The sequence below is a fragment of the Lepus europaeus genome, chromosome X, assembly GCF_033115175.1.
Source record: "Lepus europaeus isolate LE1 chromosome X, mLepTim1.pri, whole genome shotgun sequence".
Classification (NCBI taxonomy): Eukaryota; Metazoa; Chordata; class Mammalia; order Lagomorpha; family Leporidae; genus Lepus; species Lepus europaeus.
In genome coordinates this window covers 125,360,935-125,381,338 of record NC_084850.1, presented here as the reverse complement: position 1 = coordinate 125,381,338, position 20,404 = coordinate 125,360,935, and the positions used below count along the sequence as shown (strand labels likewise).

At 40.7% G+C, this 20,404-nt stretch overlaps 1 protein-coding gene across 1 annotated transcript in view; it reads left to right on the top strand.

Annotated features, from left to right (window-relative positions):
- The window catches only part of PTCHD1 (patched domain containing 1), a 59,581-nt gene that overhangs the window by 28,889 nt on the left and 10,288 nt on the right, over nt 1-20,404 (top strand). Inside the window, exon 2 of the mRNA XM_062184031.1 lies at nt 9,999-10,659. Coding sequence (XP_062040015.1) covers nt 9,999-10,659 — 661 coding nt within the window. The remainder of the gene's footprint in view (nt 1-9,998; nt 10,660-20,404) is intronic.

Genomic DNA, 20,404 nt, shown 5'->3' with positions numbered 1-20,404 from the left:
AGAACTCATTTGATGGAGACACTTATTCATTTTTTTTAATTTAACATCTTTATTAATTATTCAGTTTCAAATATTTCAGGAATGTGGACTGTGTGGCAGTTTTATTTTATTCATAAGCAGAAACTACTAAAAATGTGAATTTCAGTTGCCTGCAGGAGCTCATGTCCACAATGTGTGCAGTCCTGATTTTGCTTGTAGAAATGGGAATGAGTAGATGAACATGTGAGAGCTTTCCTGGCCCAGCATTGTCTTTTTCTGGTACCACCAAGCCATCCCTTAGAAACAAAACACAATTGTCTGATACACACCCTGAAGAAGCTCAGGTTCTGACAGGACTCACAGGGAGGAGGAGCGAACAGGAAGGGAGAAGAACACTTCCTGGAGGTTAGTTAGGTGAGCCACATAAAATTGCCACTGTTGAACCACGTTTTAGCCTTTAGAAAGGGCAGTTACATAAAGTTTAGCCTTATCCTAAATGCTAGTCCAGATACTTTTTACTCTTATATAAACTCATATATGACCATAATGATTCTTTAAAGTAAGGATTATCCCCATTTTACAGATGAAGAAGCTGAATTAAATGTTTAAGTTGTTGTCTTAGTTTGTGTTCTACAGAAGCTGACTTGAATTCAAGGACTCCATACAAGTAATATATATGGATGACAAGCCCAGGAAACACTAGGAAGAGAATGGGAACATGGGGCATGGAAGGGAAGCATTCAGTTATGAGGGCATTCCTAAGCCAGTTTCCCTGTGGATAACTGGAGGTTAATTCTGCTGGGGAACTCTGGGAACCTATGAAGAACACATGCCTCAGCATTATCCACCTAGGGGCACAAGTGAACTGGGCAGGTTACATAGAAACTTTCTTTAATCATAGGTTCAGGATGCTTGGGATTGAGAAAGTTTGTTAATGTCCTAGTATTTCCACATCAGGCTAGAAATAGGGTCGGAGGGCACTCACGTGGTAAAGGTGGGACATAGGGCAGTGCCTAACTGTATCTCCAACAGTCCCTCATCTGATACTAACAGAGATAGAAGTTGGATTTGTAGCGTTCTGACTTCAAAACCTATTCCACCATCTCTCTCCCTCTCTGCCAAATAAAGAAATAAACAAGCAAGTGTTCAGCCTAGCAGTTAAGATACCTGTGTTCTACATCAGAGTACCTGAGTGTGATTGTTTTTTTGCTCTGGCTCCTGACTCAAGCTTCCTACTAATGCAAACCCTGGGAGGCAGCCATGATGGTTAAATAACTGGATTTCTGTCACACATGTAGGGACCTGACTTATGTTCGCAGCTACTGACTTTGGCCTCAGACCTGTTTTTTGCCAGGCCACTGTACACGTTTAGGTAGGGAGGGGACCAGCAGGTAGAACTGTGTTCTCTGTCTCTCTCTCTCTCCTCTCCTCTCTCTCTTTCCTTCTTTCTCTTTAAAATAAATATATTCTTCGCACAAAATTATAAGATTCTTTCAAATCAGGAAAGATCAGGGCCCAAGGACAATCAGCTATCAACCCTTAAGTTTTATCAGGACAGCTGTAAGATCACGAAGGAGAAGAAAAATTGTCCATGCTTCCTGCTGTATAATAATAGCAACTATATTTGTGTAGCCTTCTCAAGTTTACAAAATGCATGCACATTCATTGCCTTATTTGGCCCAGATTATGCCCATGAGACAGAGTGAAGTTCATTCACTCATGAGATTATTATATTCATGTATTTCCTCCATAACTATTGAATTTGTGTTCCAGGAACTTTCTAGATATACAAGTAGACCAAAGAGTCACACACTCCAACATGGCAGAACTTATATTCTAAGAGGAGTAGCAGAATAAAGAAACACAAAACATAGTGTCAACACGTGATTAGTACCATGAGAAAACTGAAAAGTTGATGGTGATGCTGATGGTGATGGTAATGGTAATGGTGACGGATGCTACTTTTTTTTAACCGAGGTTGGGGTCAGGGAGGATTTCTGTATTTAATCAGGGTAATGAAAGAAGTGATGATACAACTTTCATATATGTCTAGAGGAAGGACAATTCATGCAGAATCAAGAACAAGATGAGCAGTACAACATGAGCTTGGCAAGATACAAGTCCAGAGAGGTAATAAGGAAAATTTCCCAGGTCACTAGCCACAGTCAACATTTGGATTTTTGCTCTGAGTGTGACAGGGGACCATCGGAAGATTTAGAGCAGGAGAGCAGCACGTTTTCTTTTTCTTTCTTTTTTTTTTAAGACTTATTTGTTTATTTGAAAGTCAGAGTTACATAGAGATAGGAGAGGTAGAGAGAGAGAGAGAGAGAGAGAGAGAGAGAGAGTGAGTCAGAGAGAGTCTTCCATCCGCTGGTTCACTCCCCAATTGGCCGCAATGGCCGGAGCTGTGCCGATCCGAAGCCAGGAGCCAGGAGCTTCCTCTGGGTCTCCCACATGGGTGCAGGAGCCCAAGGACTTGGGACATCCTCTTATGCTATCTCAGGCCACAACAGAGAGCTGGATCGGAAGAGGAGCAGCCAGGACTAGAACCAGTTCCCATATGGGATGCCGGAGCTTCAGGCCAGGGCGTCAACCCACTGCGCCACAGCGCTGGCCCCAACAGCACATTTTCATAGGTTCAGGTTTTGTTTATCACCAAGCCTCACAGCAAGCAAAACCCAGAACCAAAACTAGCATGATTCCGTGCTACCACTCAGATCTATGATCGTTTACTAGAGCTGAATGTCCGTGGTATCTTGTTTTTTCTGTCCCTTACATGGTTGTGTATGATTTCCTCACCAAATCTTAAAACAACTTGCTTCTCTGTGCATTTGGCTCACTGGGACTTGCCTTTTCCCTTCTGCCAGTCAGCTCATGAGTATCCTGTCCTCTTAAAGTTATCCAGTGAAACATGCCACCCACAAACTTACTCAACTGGTATGTAAGCTTGACACTGAAACTCCAGCAAGGATATAGAGAGTTTTAAAAAGAACAACTCTAGGGACAGGCATTTAGTACAGCATTTAAAATGCCACTTGGGATGCCTACATCCTGCGACCCATATAGGAGATCTGGACTGAGTTCCAGGCTCCTGAATTTGGCCTGGCCTAGCCACAGATGTTGTAGGTATTGGGGTCATGAACCAGCAGATGGAATATCTGTCTCTATTTCTCTGCTTTTAAAATAAGTTTTTAAAATAAGTAAAAAATTTTAGAAAAAGTTCAGAAATAATAGTAATAATAACCATGGTAATCAAAAAGTTTAACATTACAGATTTCAAGGCATCTTCATGATATCAAGGATTTTTTTAAAATCAAGAACAAGTGAAATTTTCTGACATTAGACTAAGAAAATAAGGAGATTACTGAACCTTTCATTCACTATATTGTATTTCTCATCCAGGCCAACATAGAATCAGGCAAAAGTTGCAATGAGATATTGCAACTGCTTTTTTCTTCACCATTACTACTTTTTGTTTCTAACATTTCAGATTACTTGCTCCAGATCCAAAGCTGCTTTATTTGGTAAATTACAATGCGGGGCTGCTTTGGCTGCTTTTCAGTGTCAATACCCACAATAAGAGTGTTTACCCCTTTGTCAAGTGAGGAGCAAAACAGAAGCATTCTGTTCCTCCAGACCTGCACTGGCATTGCAGTAGTGACAGAAGTAAACATTTGCCTTCTGTCACTGAAGCAGGTCAGCATGACACCAGGTACACATGTGCAGAGAAAGCAAGTGGATAGATAGTCACTTGTTTGGCTATATCTACAGCTTCAATTCTGTGTCCTCTGGAAATGTAATGTTTCAAAGACAGAATGATATTTCTGTTCACTTATTAAGGGATGACTAACTCGCTTTTGGCTGCACTACAAATGAATCACGGTAACAATCCCCAAATTGCAACTTCTGGTGTTCTGATGTAATGCATTTCTATTAAAAGAAGAGGAAAGAGAGTGGGTGAGAGTGAGATCATGCAAAGACAGAACATAACACCAAGGGAGCTAGTGTAATTTATGAACTGCAGAGACCAGATCCATCTACTTTAAGGTGTTTTCTTGTGCTCTGGGTGAAGATGCTTGCCACTTAGTACCTACCCATTTACAGTTGTAGAACATAGACTCAAATCAAGACCTGGAATCTGAAGGGGATTCAGTGAAGAAAACATTTCATTTAGAAGTGGAAACCAGATGTTCCTTGAAAGCATTTATAAGGAGTTTTGATTTAGTATCATGTGGAAGTAACACTTAGGGGCAAATGATGCAGGTTAGGAAGTCAAACTAACAGTCTCCCTTTTTACTTTTGTTAAACATGGCATGCATCATTCTTTGGGAGTAACAGAAAGAAGGTGAGAATGTGAGACAAGGAGTGAAAAGTAACTGTCAAAGGAGTGTCTTCAAGCTAACGGCCACCGGAGGTGACTGGGGCTCCATCCCACTGGGGACCTGGGGAACCTCAGCCTCCTCCAAGTCCTCCTTCACATGTACCATTGCTGGGACATTGCTTGAGGCCTATCCCAGGGCATGTTAATTGTGCTACATAGGCAGGGTGGCCTTCCTGCCTCCCCTCTTCCCTCTTCAACAAGAAGCAGATCTTTTTCTTAAAGATTTATGATTTGAAAGGCAGAGTTAGGGAGAGAGAAATAGAGAGATGTCTTTCATCCTCTGGTTCACCCCCAAAATGGTCATAACAGCCAGGGCTGAGCCAGGCCAAAGCCAGGAACCAGGAGTTTCCTCCAGTTCTCCCACATGGGTACAGGGTCCCTAGCACTTGGGCCATCTTCCACAGCTTTCCCAGGCCAAAAGCTGGAAGCTGGATCAGTAGTGGAGTAGTGGAGACTTGAACCAGCACCGATATTGGATGCTAGCTTTGAAGCTTTTCCTGCCACATCACAACATTGGTCCTAAGAAGCAAATTTTTAAAGAGCCACAAGATATGGTATAAGATCCTCTAAACCCACAGATATTTTTCCTGTGTTAATCACCAGTAAGGAACAATCACTTCCTTCCTCCAAGATCCCTTGTGTACTTTCCTCTACAAGGTGTCCCTGCTGTCTTCTGAGGAAGGTCTGAGTGTGCCAAAGAGAGGCAGAGAGGAAATTAGACTCTGGCCTGTCATGACCAGCAGTCCACACTGGCTTTGTCCCAGACTCTGGCAGAAGGGGATTATAAGAGCCAGTGCCTCCCCAGAATGAAAAATCACTCAGAGAGGGAATCATTTTTTTTTCAATAAGCCTATTTTTTTAAATCCTGTTTTCTTTCTGAGTTTCAACTACTATGAGATCTGTCATTGCTCTAAAAAGAACTTCAATATTGATACCTCATTGATATTTATGAAGCTAACTCTCTCTTACCCATTATCTGATTGTGTCATTTTGGGTGTCATTCATCATAGAATTATGTAGTGTTAGAAACAGAAGGATCTATCCTTAGAGATGAGATGAACCCAACCCCCCTTTTTACTTACAAACCTGAGACCTGAAGTCTCAGGAGGGTTTCTGACATCCCTAGGGTAAGCAGCAGAAGCCATACTGGAAGCCAAAGTTTACTGCTAGATTCCATTACATACCACAGTCTTTGAAAAATTTTATTTGGCAACTCCAGAGGCTGGATGAAGAAGAGTGGTTGGTAAATTCAAAACTCACCCCTTTCAGTACCTGTTAATACTGCCATGGCATGTTGCTGTTTGAAAATGAGGTTTGGCTCTTCTCTTGTATTGGGCCCCAGATCTCCCAGTGTGGCCATCCCACAACCGAGTCATTATCCACTGCTAGTCATTTGCACTAAGTAGGCTGCAAAGTCTTCATTATCCCCCTACATCTCTCCTTCCTGACTGCTGAATTTGTGTCAGTCTAGGGCGAAGTATACTCCTATAAAGTAAAGCCCAATTTAGATTCCTGATGTGCCTTTTACTTACTGGGTCATCTTAGCTGAGTTATTTAAATTCTTCTTAAATTTTTATTATTATTTATTGGAAAGGCAAAGAGACAGAGAGAAAGCTCCCATCCACTTTTTTACTCCTCAAATGCACACAATGGCAGGGGCTGGGCCGGGCCAAAGCTGGGAACCAGAAACTCAATTCAGGTCTCCTCCACATAGTGGCAGGAGTCAGGAGCCAGAGATATGAATCAAACCCAGGCATTCAGTTGGTAGACATGGGCACCTTAACTGCTATGCTAAATGTCTGCTCTGAAATTCTTTAGACCTTAGTTGCTCTCCCTGTAAAATGAGGATAACAATTTACCTCCATGGAGTAGTATTTGAATAAATTTTGAAAAATGCATAGATAGTATTTAGCAGAGTACTTACTATTACTACTATCATTCTTTTTTTTTCTTATATTTGACAGATAGAGTTAGACAGTGAGAGAGAGAGAGAGAGAGAGAGAGAGAGAGAGAAAGGTCTTCCTTCCGTTGGTTCACCCCCCAAAATGGCAGGGCCCAAGCACTTGAGCCATCCTCCACTGCCTTCCCGGCCCACAGCAGAGAGCTGGACTGGAAGAGGAGCAGCCGGCACTAGAACCCGGTGCCCATATGGGATTCCAGCGCTGCAGGCAGAGGATTAACCAAGTGAGCCATGGCGCTGGCCCACTATTATCATTCTTAACCTGAAGGGCAATAAGGACAAACAAGCTAAGAAGTTAAACAGTGTGTTCAGAGCCTTCAAATCAATGTCAGTTTAACATTTAGTTCTGGACTCCGGCAGCAAATAAAATAATGATGAAGCATATCATGATCAGAATTAACATTGGATTGGGCTTTACTAATGCACAGTGCTTGGTGTGTTTACTCATGATCTTCCCATTGTTTTGGATATTGTATGTCATGTGATTTCCCATGTTTGAGTACAAGCATGCAAAATGTAGGGAAATTATCCTATTATTGACAACACAGCGAATTTGATGAGTACTCTTTGGATGTTTGTTTACTGAATAATCTAGAATCTATACATAGTTATGGAACCATTGATTATATGTGGATTCATATGACAGATTCAGATTATGCTGATGGTCAAGACTATTATTTTGGCTCACTTTTCCTTTTCTGAGCATCTTTTATCTATTTCAATAGTGAGGTCATGTGGTATATGATTATCAATTTTGTGGATTACCTAAAACACAGCTTCAATTTCTAACTTCTTTTTCCTCTCTGAATATATCTGGTACCACAGTTTAGGACACTACTAATATTCTTACCATTCTGATTGGGGCTCCTTTAGAAAAGTGAATCAGCAGGTAACATGTATAGTGGATCTACCCAAGGCCATGTGGACAGGTATGAGCGGGTGGTGTTGCATACTGATGTGCAGTCATAAGAACCAAAGATCAGAACTGAGCCATTTCAGAAGTCATAGATAGAACGGAGTTTCAATTCTCCTTTTCATGCCTCTCTTTACCCTTTCACCTCCACAGACTTCGCCTGCCATGTGGGTGGCTTGAGCCAATACTCCCTCTCTGGCTGCTCTGTCACTGTGCCTCACTCTGATACTTAGAAGCAAGAGTGACACATGCTCTACTCACCACTCCATCAAAAATTCAAGGCAGCCACACCTCACACCAGCTCTGATGCTGAGTTGAGAAACCTTTCCTACAAGCTGTCAGTAAGCTTTCCATTTTCCAAGGCTCCCTCCTGTGGTTTAGTGGTACTGCAATGTACGGGCCTAGGGGTCATAGCAGTAGATCTGCAGACTTGGCAGATCACTAAATAGTTGACAATTCCCACCCAACAGGGCATGGTCGCCTTAGAGAATGGATGGAAAATATCCCCTTGCTATAATTGGGTTCAGCCCTGTGGCTTAACACCATCTTATTTGGCAATCTTTTTCTCTTGACATATTTAGTAATCACTCTAAGGGAGATTTATTACACTGCTCATGGTCACAAACAATGCACTAAATATTACACATGTGCATGCTTTCAATGCCACTCCTTTTCTAGCCTAGTCTGAATCTCTCCCCAAAGTCTTAACTCTTATCAAAACTCTCATCTTTAAATTTCTCTTGGCCTTTCCTTCTTCCAAAATAACATTTTATGCTTTGGAATTTTCTGTAGTTAGGAGTTCTGTTAATCAAAATTTGCTAAACCATGCTTAGGGAAAAACAGATGAAAACACACTTTCACAGCTGAAAACCACTGAACACATTGTATTCACCCTTAATCCTAAAGCACAAAAACTTAGCATATGGTTGGGGTTGTGAAAATAGCTTCCTAGGTATCTCTCAGAGACTCTGTGTATGTGTGTGCGTGCGCGCGTGCGTGCCAAACATAATACAATAAAGCATTTTCTGAACCTGAATGTTGGTAGCCATGAACAGAGGTGGGAGAAAGGGGCACTGAAAATTAGGATTAACCACTCACACGCTGCGCTGATGAAAGGACTCTGACAGCTAGTGCCCCTCAGACAGTTTCAGCAAAGCACAATATCCCAATCACTCAGGCACAGGCATAGCGAGATGTCTTAACAAATAATCCACGTAGAACCAATCTGAGGGCAAATACATGAGAACTATGGAGACACTTTCAGGAGAGCCTGCTCATTGCTAGGCATGTTCACCATATGCTCATTCACCAATACCCAAGCTACGTCTGCCACTCCCACCAGGAGGAGAAACTGCTGGCTAACAGAAACAGTTGCATTAGAGACCAGTGCAGCTACAGCTGTAACAGTAGCCTGATACCATTTAAAAAGAAGCAATCAGTCCTACTATGCCTAAGTGAAGGGCTGCCCTGAGCCTCGGTTTCTCACCTGTAACATGACTTGTTGAGAGGATATAAGATATGAAACATGGTAGTAGCTCATTTAAGTCTCTTACTGCCTCCTCCCCTTGCCTTGTTTTCTCATCTTATCATACCTGAACTGGAGCCCTTGTGAATTTTAGGGGCAGGGCAATAAAAACGCAAATTTAGGAATTCATTGCTGGCAAGAACCTTCACTCAGCAGCTGGCATTGCCAACCTAGAGACGTATGGTAATGAACTAAGAACACAGCTGCCTAGTGTAGCCCAGTGCTCTCCCTTACTATGTGAGTGACCTTGGTCAAGTGACTTGGCTTCACTATCTCAATTTTCTCATCTGTAAAATGAGGCTACTACTTCTATCTATTTTGTAGTTTGCTTAAATGATTTCCTCTAGGTAAAGGGCCTGTAACTGTTCCTGATGTGTAGCAGTAGTAGTAGAAACTGTTAAATTAGTGCCTGTATTCTTACACTACACTTTGACAGATTTTCAGTACGTGAGCATGGCAAATTCTACGTCAGGCAAGAGATGTAGTGTGAGTCCCATTGTGCTCCTTTAGTGTGAGTCCCATGCATCCCAGCAAGGCTCCTAACAGATACAGCTCCCTTCTCATATATGCAGACAATGGAAGCCAGAGAATACAAGGGCCTCAAAGTATACCTCTTGTCTTTCATGATATAGTGAGTGAATTAGACGAGGTGATCATTTAACTGCCCTGCAAAGGGACAGTAAGAGATAGGCCTGCACAGGACCTCTGCATTCAGAATTGAACCTTAGTACACTTCTTACATTATGTTTTTAAGAGGAAAATGGAACAAGGGACCCAGACAAGGTTTTCAAACATTAGAGATCAATGAGAATACAAATAAAGAACATGTGGAAATAATGCTGGTGCAGCACTTGTTGAGTTTTAGTTGCATTAGAATCCCCTGGAGGGCTTGGGAAATTCCAGATTCTTAGCCTCAAAGCCAGAGATTCTGATTACAAGGTCATGGTGGAGGGAGAGGGTGGATTGGGGAGTGCGAGTTTTCTCTTCTGTCAAGCTCCCAGATTGTGCTGATACTATTGGCCCAGAGGTCACATGGTGACAGCCACCGATCCAATGTGTTTTGCGAACCAACTACCTATTTCTGATCTATGGTTATAACCTTTATTTGAACTCTTTAGCTTAGAGATGGAATGAATTACTACCCCCCCCAAAAAAGTAGAAATGTTTGAACTTATAAACCTAGTGTCACTTATTAATGTGTCATTTTCAGTAATAAACACTGTCATTTTTTCCCCCTTAGTTGCATGCTGCTGTGACCAAGATCCAGGTTCCAAGGCCTGGTTTTAATTACACATTCGCTCACATATGTATCCTGAATAATGATAAGACTTGCATCGTGGATGACATAGTGCACGTCCTTGAAGAGCTAAAGAATGCTCGGGCCACCAATCGGACCAATTTCGCTATCACATATCCGATCACTCACTTAAAGGACGGGAGGGCTGTGTACAATGGGCACCAGCTTGGGGGTGTCACAGTGCACAGCAAGGACCGGGTGAAATCCGCAGAGGCAATCCAGCTCACCTACTACCTGCAATCGATCAACAGTCTCAATGACATGGTGGCCGAGAGGTGGGAGTCCAGCTTCTGTGACACTGTCAGACTGTTCCAGAAATACAACAGCAAGGTCAAAATGTACCCTTATACTTCCTCGTCACTGAGGGAAGATTTCCAGAAGACCAGCCGTGTGTCAGAACGCTACCTGGTCACCAGCCTGATCCTGGTGGTCACCATGGCCATCCTCTGCTGCTCCATGCAGGACTGCGTCCGCAGCAAACCCTGGCTAGGCCTGCTCGGGTTGGTGACCATAAGCCTGGCCACTCTTACCGCAGCCGGGATCATCAATCTTACTGGTGGGAAATACAATTCCACCTTCCTGGGAGTCCCGTTCGTCATGCTAGGTAATTACTACCTTTCATTTTTTCTGGTTTTTTTTTTTCTTGCTGGTGGTGGTGACTGGGTTCCTAAAAGGCCAGGAGTAGCCATCTAACAACTTTGTTTCATTTGTAGTGTCTTCATTTTGCCCAGAAGTCCTGGGACTGATGCTCTAAAATGCTGGTCATCAGCAAGAAGCAACCTAATCTAAATGCGCCAGAAATCTGAAGTCCAAAGTCCTGGGTTCCAGACCTGGTTCTCCATTAAGTAGCTGTGTGGTATTTAACAGTAACCAATCTTCTCTGTGCCCTAGTGGCTTAGGTGGAGCTTTTCCAGAAGCAGAGTCTCAGTCACGGATTCAGATACAAGTAGTGTATTTGGGAGGTAAGAGCAGGAAGCACCAGTATGGGAATGAGAAAGTGAGATAGAAAGATTATTGCTGTGGGTGCCTGTGGCGAAGTCCCTGCAGGGCCCTATGGGAGAACATGTAGGACATGCCTCAGGGAGGTCCTCCCTGAGCAGTGAGGAAGCTGAGCTATTCACCCAGAAGCACTGTGTGTGATTCACTGAGGGTTGTTCCCTAGGGCAGTTAACTCCTCAACAATCCCTAGGGAAGACTGAGCACACTCCAGCAGCCAGATAAAGCCATCAGGTGACTTTCCAGTAAGAAGCCTTCAGTGAGCTCAAGAATGGTGAGTGGGAGGGCATGGGAGCTGGGCATTCATGATGTCTAACACCCTCAGTTTCCCTATCTTATGGATAGCATGGATGTGAGCATCACACAGAGGGCCTGATAAATGTACAAGAACTTTGAAAGAAACATGTAAGACACCAGCAGGAAGAGACCTTTCTTCCTGTTCTTGCTCTAAACCCAGGAGAATGTTTGAAAGTGACCACAATGTGTGTTTCCAGGGTATTCAGTCAGCTGGGGGCGGGGGGATGGTGGGCAGGAATTTCCCTGATAGAGATAAAATCAAAACAAAGTCTTTGTGGGCACTAACTCAGTTGTTCTGTCTATCCAGTATGGAAGATGGCATGCCCAGCAAACCTGACGGCTGGGTCACTGAAAGCCAAGAATTCAAGAGGTTAGCTTACCCTCTTTTCTTTAGCAAAATTAAGGTGTCATTTGGAATCAGATCCTAACGTGACAAACCAAGTAGCATTTTCTTATTGTTGTTGTTGACTGAGAAATAGCCATGGTTGAGTTCACTAGTATGCCTGATGCCCTATTTTAGAGTAGTAGGAAAGCAAAGAATTTCCATAGAAAATCTCACTTATGAGTTAAATAATAAGCAGCACTAGTAGGGCTGCAAGGCCACATAATTACATCCTCCTCCTTCAATGTTCTGTGGCCTGTGAGAATTGAGACCTAGTCAATAAACATATACTAGTAGATTTTGTGAAAAGTAGGGCACTGCGGGGAGACTGAGCAGCCTGAGAATTTGCTAGATCAGTTTGCTTGTCATTGCCTAAAACAACAGAGAAGGAGCCTGCAGTACTTCCTCCTGAATTGAGTGTGTTATGAAGACAGCATAACTTGCCTCTCTTAAAATAACCCAAAATCATGTGGGTCGATTGTAGAACACAGGGCAGTTTCTTGAAGAGGGAGTAGGACTGAGTATTAGTAACTTCCATGGAGATTTGAGTCAAAGTCTAAATTAAGATATTTTGCTCATGATTAGTCACATGCTTCAGTGTTTTCTGGGTTTTCTTTTAGCTTTTCATTTTAAAAATACAGTGGTTTCTTGTTGTTACTTTCGTGGGAGGAAGATAAACAAGAATAAGAAAAGAGTTGGGAACTGAAATAAGATAGTAAGATTTCTTAAGTTGATGGAAGCAGGATATCAGAGCTGGAAAAAGGACTATTGGTGCTGGTTTTATGACATTTCAAGTTGTTACCAGTGAGTTCAAAAGCATGTTACAATATTTAAAACTCTTCAAAATTAACTGTACCAAGAAAAATGAAATTAAACCATTCAAAAACTTCTTAGAATAAATTTTAAGTAAAATAGCAATATTCAAAGCTCTTAAAATTCATGAAGTAAAATTAAACTAAGCTATTAAAATATCTTAAAATTAATTTTATTAAATAAAGTACACTAATACTTCTTAAGCCTTATTTTTGTACTTTAAAAAAATTCTTACATGTTGTAAGTAAAAATCAACACAAGAAAGAACATGACAGATAGTACAAATTGTAACAGAGAAGGACGTAAGAGATGGTAGGATAGAAAGGTGCTGTTAGCATGGGAGTGTGCTTAAAAATCAAGTCAGAAATAGACCCACAACTCTGCAGAGACCAAGTATCACTGAACTTTACATCAGAGTTCAATTCAGAAAAACCTGGCATTTGCAGTGAAACAGACCAAGCACTGCAGGTGTCCAATACTCTCTTGTTTGCAATCTGTGAGGAATGTTACATGTATTGATTCAATGGCAGTTTTCCCTGCTGACAGTCAGTGTGCACCCTTTCTGCGCATTTTCAGCCAACAAGTTCTCAAATTACTTAGTCATAACATGAAAGGAAGCTACAGGTTTGAGTAGCTTAGGCCCATTTGCAATAAATACTTTGCACATGTAACAGGTAGTTAATATGCTCATAAAGCTATCAGTGCCTGGATTTAGGATGGTTGCCCTTCTGTATTTCTCAAATAAACTCTTCATTGTTAACAGTTTGAATGTAAAATGAAATATAAGTAAGAGCAGGTTTGTACCTATTGCATGCAAGGGCAATGTTTAATTCTGGTGCTTTTGATGAGCAGGCCTAACATGCTAATAAATATTTCAAAAAGCCAAGAAGAAATGCAGTGTTGTGCTAAAGATTTTACACAAGTCAATTAACTGTTTGGCCAGTACTTAAATATGCCTGTCTCTAACAGAAAACAGTATATGTAAGTAAAACTTCTTGATTTAGTATGTCATATAAATAAAATAGCAAATCAAATTAAGTGTATGTATATACCCTCATTTAAAATGAAATGTATCTTAAAAAACGTCTTAAATATAGATACTTCCTTGGCCACCAATAGGTGTATAATATGATAAACATTATAGTTTAAAAATTCAACAAAGTAAATATTCTCAGTGTGATGCCAGTAACATAAGGCCAGATCTAGCCAAATGCCAAAATGGCAGTAGATTTAGATTGGAAAATTTTAAGACCACATGTGTCAAGCAGCACTGACTTGACAAAATTCCAAAAGAGGAAAGAATTTGAATAAACTCAGAGTTCGCCATAATGGGATGTGATTCTGTGTTTCTAGCCAAGATGATATGTGACATCTCTGGCAATAAGAATATATCCTACACAGATGAATCATTTTGGCAATGATGTAAGCATAGCTACATCATGATTTAGAATGTTTTTAATCAGAGTCGTGCATATTAGATAATTCCACTTCTGCCAAAACCTCTGTCCAGATGAGTCAGATCAGTTTATTTAGAGCTGAAATCTTAAAAGATCCACAGACATTTTTTAGTTACTATAATTTAAAAAAGAATTTGTTTGCTCTATATACTTGTCATGCATAAAAATAATAGCCCTTCTTTCCAAATTATATGGATATCAGGTAGTGAGATACTTCAATTTCCATTTGTAAATAGGATATTCATCATTTTAATCTGCTAGGAATTTTTTTAAGGGATGAGGATTTATACATCATTGTTCTCCAGCTGGGTTGATTAAGAAATTACCATAGTTTTTGTAGGTACAAGCTCTCCTTGCAGGTTTAACAGTAACATAAGCTTTGCTGATCTGACAAAAATCAGGGAAGGATTGGAATGCTGAAGAACATAGAAGGGGACAGAAAGAAGGTTTTCTCCCTTGTGCATCTGGAAAATTGGTTGCTTCATGTATATTCTATACGACTAAAAGGGGAGAACTGAAGTCATGATGAAAATAGTTTGGATCTCCGTATCTGCATGCTAATTTAGCTTTTAAGGATCACTTTGAATTTATCAGGATACAAGAGTTCTAGAGACTAGATGAGGTGAAATATACTCACAAAGCTGCATTTCAAGTGTTTGGAGTTTTGAGTAGGTCAAATGTCAGATACAGGGCTGCTCTCTTGTGAATTATGCTATCACACCACTCAAATTGAAGGATGTAAAAGAAAGAAAGGATATGGATTAAGTGCTAGGAGGAGAATAGTAGCAGAGAAGTTTAGCTTAGTTTAGTCATATATTCGAAGACTGTCTGTATTTAGCCGACACCATAAGATTGAACTCAATTCTCCATGAATTTATCCTCATGTGACGCCACTTGAAATATGATGCAGTACATGGAACTCATAAAAAGGGCCAGGGGCAAAAGTTCACATACAAGAAATTTAGTTGAAACAGATAAATTGGAATTCTTATTTATTTTTGCTTTAGACTTAGGTTAAACTTAAAGGATTTTTTATTCTGATGTATTCATAAAGCTTTGAGAAACATGGGGAAGGAGTCAGGCAGATAATTATAATGTTTAAACCATATGAAACTGCCAGTATTCAATTTCATACAGTTCAGTCTAGTACAAGGGTACTCCAAAAAGTTCATGGAGGGGCTGGCATTGTGGCACAGCAGCCCATATGAGCACTAGTTCAAGTCCTGGCTGCTCCACTTCTGAGCCAGCTCTCTGCTAATGCACCTGGGAAGGCAGCAGAGGATGGTCCAAGTCCTTGGATCCTTGCCACCCACGTGGGAGTCCCTGATGGAGTTCTGAGCTCCTGGCTTCAACCTGACCCATCCCTGGATGGCTATTGCAGCCATTTGTGGGGTGGGCCAGTGGATGGAATATCTTTCTTTCTCTTCCCCTCTTTGTGGCCCTGCCTTTCAAATAAAAAAAAAAAGCTTTTGGAAAAGTAAAATTAAAATGTATATTGTTTGAGATACATGCATAATTTTTTTTAATAATGCACATCTTCCATGAATTTTTGAGTGTCTCTGGTACATTATTATAGAAATCCATTATTTCCAACAATATGACAATCTGCAGGTAGAGTACAAACATTAGAGTGTTGTGGAAATACTCTGACTATAAACTATTAATAGACTCAGTACTCTCTAGGAAAAAATATTGGTTGATAACTGCTTTTGTTGTTTACTTTTTTATGTGCTTCTAATTTAAACCAGTAAAATAATTCCATATGATATTTTGAAAGTTTGTTTCCTGAATATATTTTCTGTAATGGGCTATGACCATTACGGACTAATTTATAAGGAATTTTTATAGCCTCCTTTTGTGATTAGTTCTTATAGTTTTATTCTTATGCTTCACCAACCATATTACAGTGAGGAGTGGGTAGAGAAAAACTGGTTTGGTGAGATGGAACAAAAAGTAGGTTTTACTGTCCTATTCTTAACCATGAGGTATGACAAGAACATACCATGAGGTATGGCAAGAACAGGACTGGTATGACAAGGTATGACAAGAATATACCATGAGGTATGACAAGAATGTACCATGAGGTATGACAAGAACAGGACTGGTATGACAAGGTATGACAAGAACATACCATGAGGTATGACAAGAATGTACCATGAGGTATGACAAGAACAGGACTGGTATGACAAGGTATGACAAGAACATACCATGAGGTATGACAAGAACAGGACTGGTATGACAAGGTATGACAAGAACATACCATGAGGTATGACAAGAACAGGACTGGTCCTGTTCTTAACCATAAGGTATGACAAGCACCAGTCCAGGAAGGCAGAACTCAGTGAGGCAGAGGAATTCAAGGGTTCTGTGTCTTTGACTCCAAGTCACCAATGAAACATCTGAGTGGTTTATCTACCCAGTGTTGCCCACAAAATAGAGGAACAGCAGGTTCACACCTGTCAAGAAGGGTGGGTAGCAGGAGGCAACAGCATAACACTGAGCTGGAATAAAAGAGACCCTGAGGAGAAACACCTAGTATGTAAATTGAGACTAGAATCTCAGAAAATCAGTTAGGCCGTCTTGACCAGATAGATCTACAGGAGCTCAGAACCCAAAATATTCATAATCATTATCAAGGAAACCATGCACTTTACTACTTTGCCAGTCAAGAGCCAAAATGTAGACAGATGGAGCCCAAGAGAAGAACTCAAGCCCCTTTACAATGATTGGTGTGGGAGAATGACATTTCCCTGCCTCATCAGGAAAATAAGTTTCACATCAACCTACTATTCATCTGTGTATGTGTGTATATATAAAATTTATGTGCATAATGTCACATTAGCTATATTATATAATTATCTCATGTATTTATATATGTATAGTATGTTCATATCATATACAGCATATGTTGACTATTTAAATATAAGTACTATACATTTTTCTATATATTATATAGTATGCACTCAAAGATTTTTATATGTAAATATATAAAATATGTTTAGTAGTATATTGCCATATTTATATATTATACATGTGTCTTCTATATAAAAATCCATTATACAATGACCATAGCATATATTATAGGCTTTGTATATACACACTGATTTTATTTATATAGTACATATACATACAGCATGTACATATCTTTAAACAAGCAGAAGCTTTTAGAAAATTCATTTCTTGAACTCTCATATTCAGCTATCTACTGAAGGGAAATCATTTCTCAGACTAAAATGTAGTGCTGTGATTAGAATTATCAAAATGTGACTAAGTCTCTGGTACAAAGAATAAGATGTGTGTATTCCCCCCTGATGTGAGCATCTGTCTTTATTTAAGCAGAATACACCTTTATTCTTACTCTTAACTGTGAGACAAAACAGGCTGTGATAAAGCAAACAATTCAGCTTATAAAGTAAATGTTTATAACTGGCAAAGTGTAAATGTAACCCAATTAATGAACTTCTCCCTGGAAATAGATGTTATTCAATCCAGCTATATATACACTTTTAATTTCATCTCAAAAAAACAAAAATTCATATATATATGTGGATGTCATCAAAACAAAAAAAATATATAAACATGAGCAACTTAGGAAAGTTTATTTAAGAACAAAATATGTTTTAAGAAGATTTTTCTCATGCATTATATTCTATAGGTTTTCAAGTATAGTCTTTTTATTTCCATATATGAAATCTGGCAGTGCCCAGGCATGCTATATATGGCTCATATATTGCATGCTAAATATGTCTCATGATGTTAAATGTTTTAAGATTGAAATTGAAAGATCATCCATCAGCATTTCACCTCCTCATCTTCTCAGCCATTTCTCACTCTGAAGAACTCAGGCTGAGGAAATCCTGCTGGTGTGGACAAGATTAAAGTATAAGGAGCACTCAAAGGTGTTAATCAGCCTGTATGCTTTGTCTGTGTGTACTGGAGAAGGCAGAACAAAAGTTGAACTTAGAGAATCCAGACATATAATTTAATCAATTTGAGTATTATTATTTATTGACAAAGAAAAAAAGTCACTCAGACTGCCTCTGATAGCAAAACCATTAAATAAATTGAAAATTTGATTCATTTTACAAAACTTTCCAGAAGCATATCTACTGGGCAAAGTTAGGTTAACTCTCAACTATTTGTTAATGGATTCCTGCCTTAGTGGATCATAAACAACCCTGAAGGCCTTGGCCAGGCCCCAGAAAAGAGTCTGGGTGAGAGTGGGACTTAATCTGTGAGTATGCCTCAGAGTCACCCTAAGTAAACGGAGGATTAGCTATTGAGTTTTTTCCACCATTAATGTTACTTATCATTTGTGTTGCTTTTTCCCCTCTTTGGCTCCAAAGCCCAAAAGTTAATTGCATACAGAGATACAAAAATTCTTAGTAAAAGAAGAGGAATTATTAGCCTAAATCCTTTAGTATTTTATTTTCCCCAAAATCTACTAGTAACAGAATCAATAAAAGCAGTTTCCTTTCACAAATCACACTCTTGGTGCCAACTGTGTCTGAATATTAGTGAAGAGCTCTACTGTCCTTAACCTAGGGCTTGACTAAAAGCCTATGTTGCTGGCCGGCGCCACGGCTCACTAGGCTAATCCTCCGCCTGCGGCACCGACACCCCAGGTTCTAGTCCCAGTTGGGGCGTCAGATTCTGTCCCGGTTGCTCCTCTTCCAGTCCAGCTCTCTGCTGTGGCCCGGGAAGGCAGTGGAGGATGGCTCAAGTGCTTGGGCCCTGCACCCACATGGGAGACCAGGAGGACGCACCTGGCTCCTGCCTTTGGATCGATCGGCGCAGCGCCGGCTGTAGCAGCCATTTTGGGGGGTGAACCAACAGAAGGAAGACCATTCTCTCTGTCTCTCTCTCTCACTGTCTAACTCTGCCTGTCAAAAAAAAATAGCCTATGTTGCCTCAAAGCATTAACTCATGAATTAGACCTTAGATGCGTGTATGTGTGTGTGTGTGTGTGTGTTGACATATACTGATATGCATGAGTATGTATCCATGTAATGATACTGGCATGCAATGCAACAAACATAGAAACAAACATCTTGAATGTGCTTTTAAACAAATGCTTTAAAGCCTTCTTTATCTTCAAAATCTGATGTAATCAATAAGTGTTGGCAGCTCTTCAGCCTGACACCATGTCTGTATGAGAAGGACTGCCCTGGGATGTTGGTCAGTTCCTGATACCCCATACTCTGATAGTCCTTTACTTCCAGGTCTCAGGCTGTAACCTGTTCCTCTGATGATGAGCCATGGCTCTCATTACTATCACAGGATCCCTGGTCAGCAAGGTCCAAATCTGTTCGGAATTGTGGATTTGGTTAGCTCCCTACCATCACTCTCAACCCCTGCTGTGAGCTCCTGCTACCACGGAGTCCTGAAGAACTGACTAGGGAAAATTTCCCTTGCCCAAGTGATGTTTTGTGCCAATAATATACAATCTTTGGTCATATTTAATATACACAATTAGATTTTACTTTGTAGGGAATGTTTTTAAGGTTAAAGTGCAAACAGCATTGCTTTTGCTTTTCAAGCACCTTTGTAGAATGGGAGAAACTGTAGTTCAGTATCTGAAAAATACCTTCTATCTACATGTGGTATGTGCTCTCTTCTATCTGTTAGAGTCTTGTTTGCTGGGCTCCAGATCCCCAAAGGTAAGTGAGGATGGATGAATGGATGGATGATTGCTAACCAAGGGAGCCACCCATTGAAAGGGGAAAGTGGGGCCCAACAGAACCTACCAAATTCTTTTCTTCTCTGCCTTTCCTTTCCTTGACTTGATTGGCCCAGTTTCTGGTGTGGTAGTAAGAGATAAAGTTAGGTTTGGCTGGAGGAAAAACTGTGAGGAAGCTACTTTCTATGCAATTGCTGCCTTGCCATTTCCTCTTTAGTCCTTCCCTAGTCTCATTTTCTGTCTCATTTCCAAGACCTGAGGGAAGCTGCTTTAATAGACCACTGTCTCAGAGGAGTTTGTATTTAAAAGGATACCTCTGAAGGCCAAAACCAAGAGCATTCGGGTATAATTCTGGGCAAAGCATGTATTCGAGGAGGAGGGGGAAGGAAGGGTATCTTTCAGGTCCTAAGGCTTAGAATGTGTCTACCCTGTATCCAGGTAACAAAACAGGGTCCCCACAGTTAGGCTTTCCTTTAGGGTACCAGACCAACCTCTCTTCAGCATAAATACCCCACTCTGAGGCAAGTCAAGCACCATCCAAGCCTTTCAGGCCATTCATCCCTGAAGGGTGACTGCAGCTATGTTGGCACTCATCCCTCCCTTGACTGAGCTTCAGGAAGGAGGTCCAGTTATGGCACCAGCAATTGTCCCAGAAATCCAAGGTCTCTTCGAAAAAGACACTGCACAGGTCCACTTGGGGTTTAGGATATAGGCATCTGCTGGA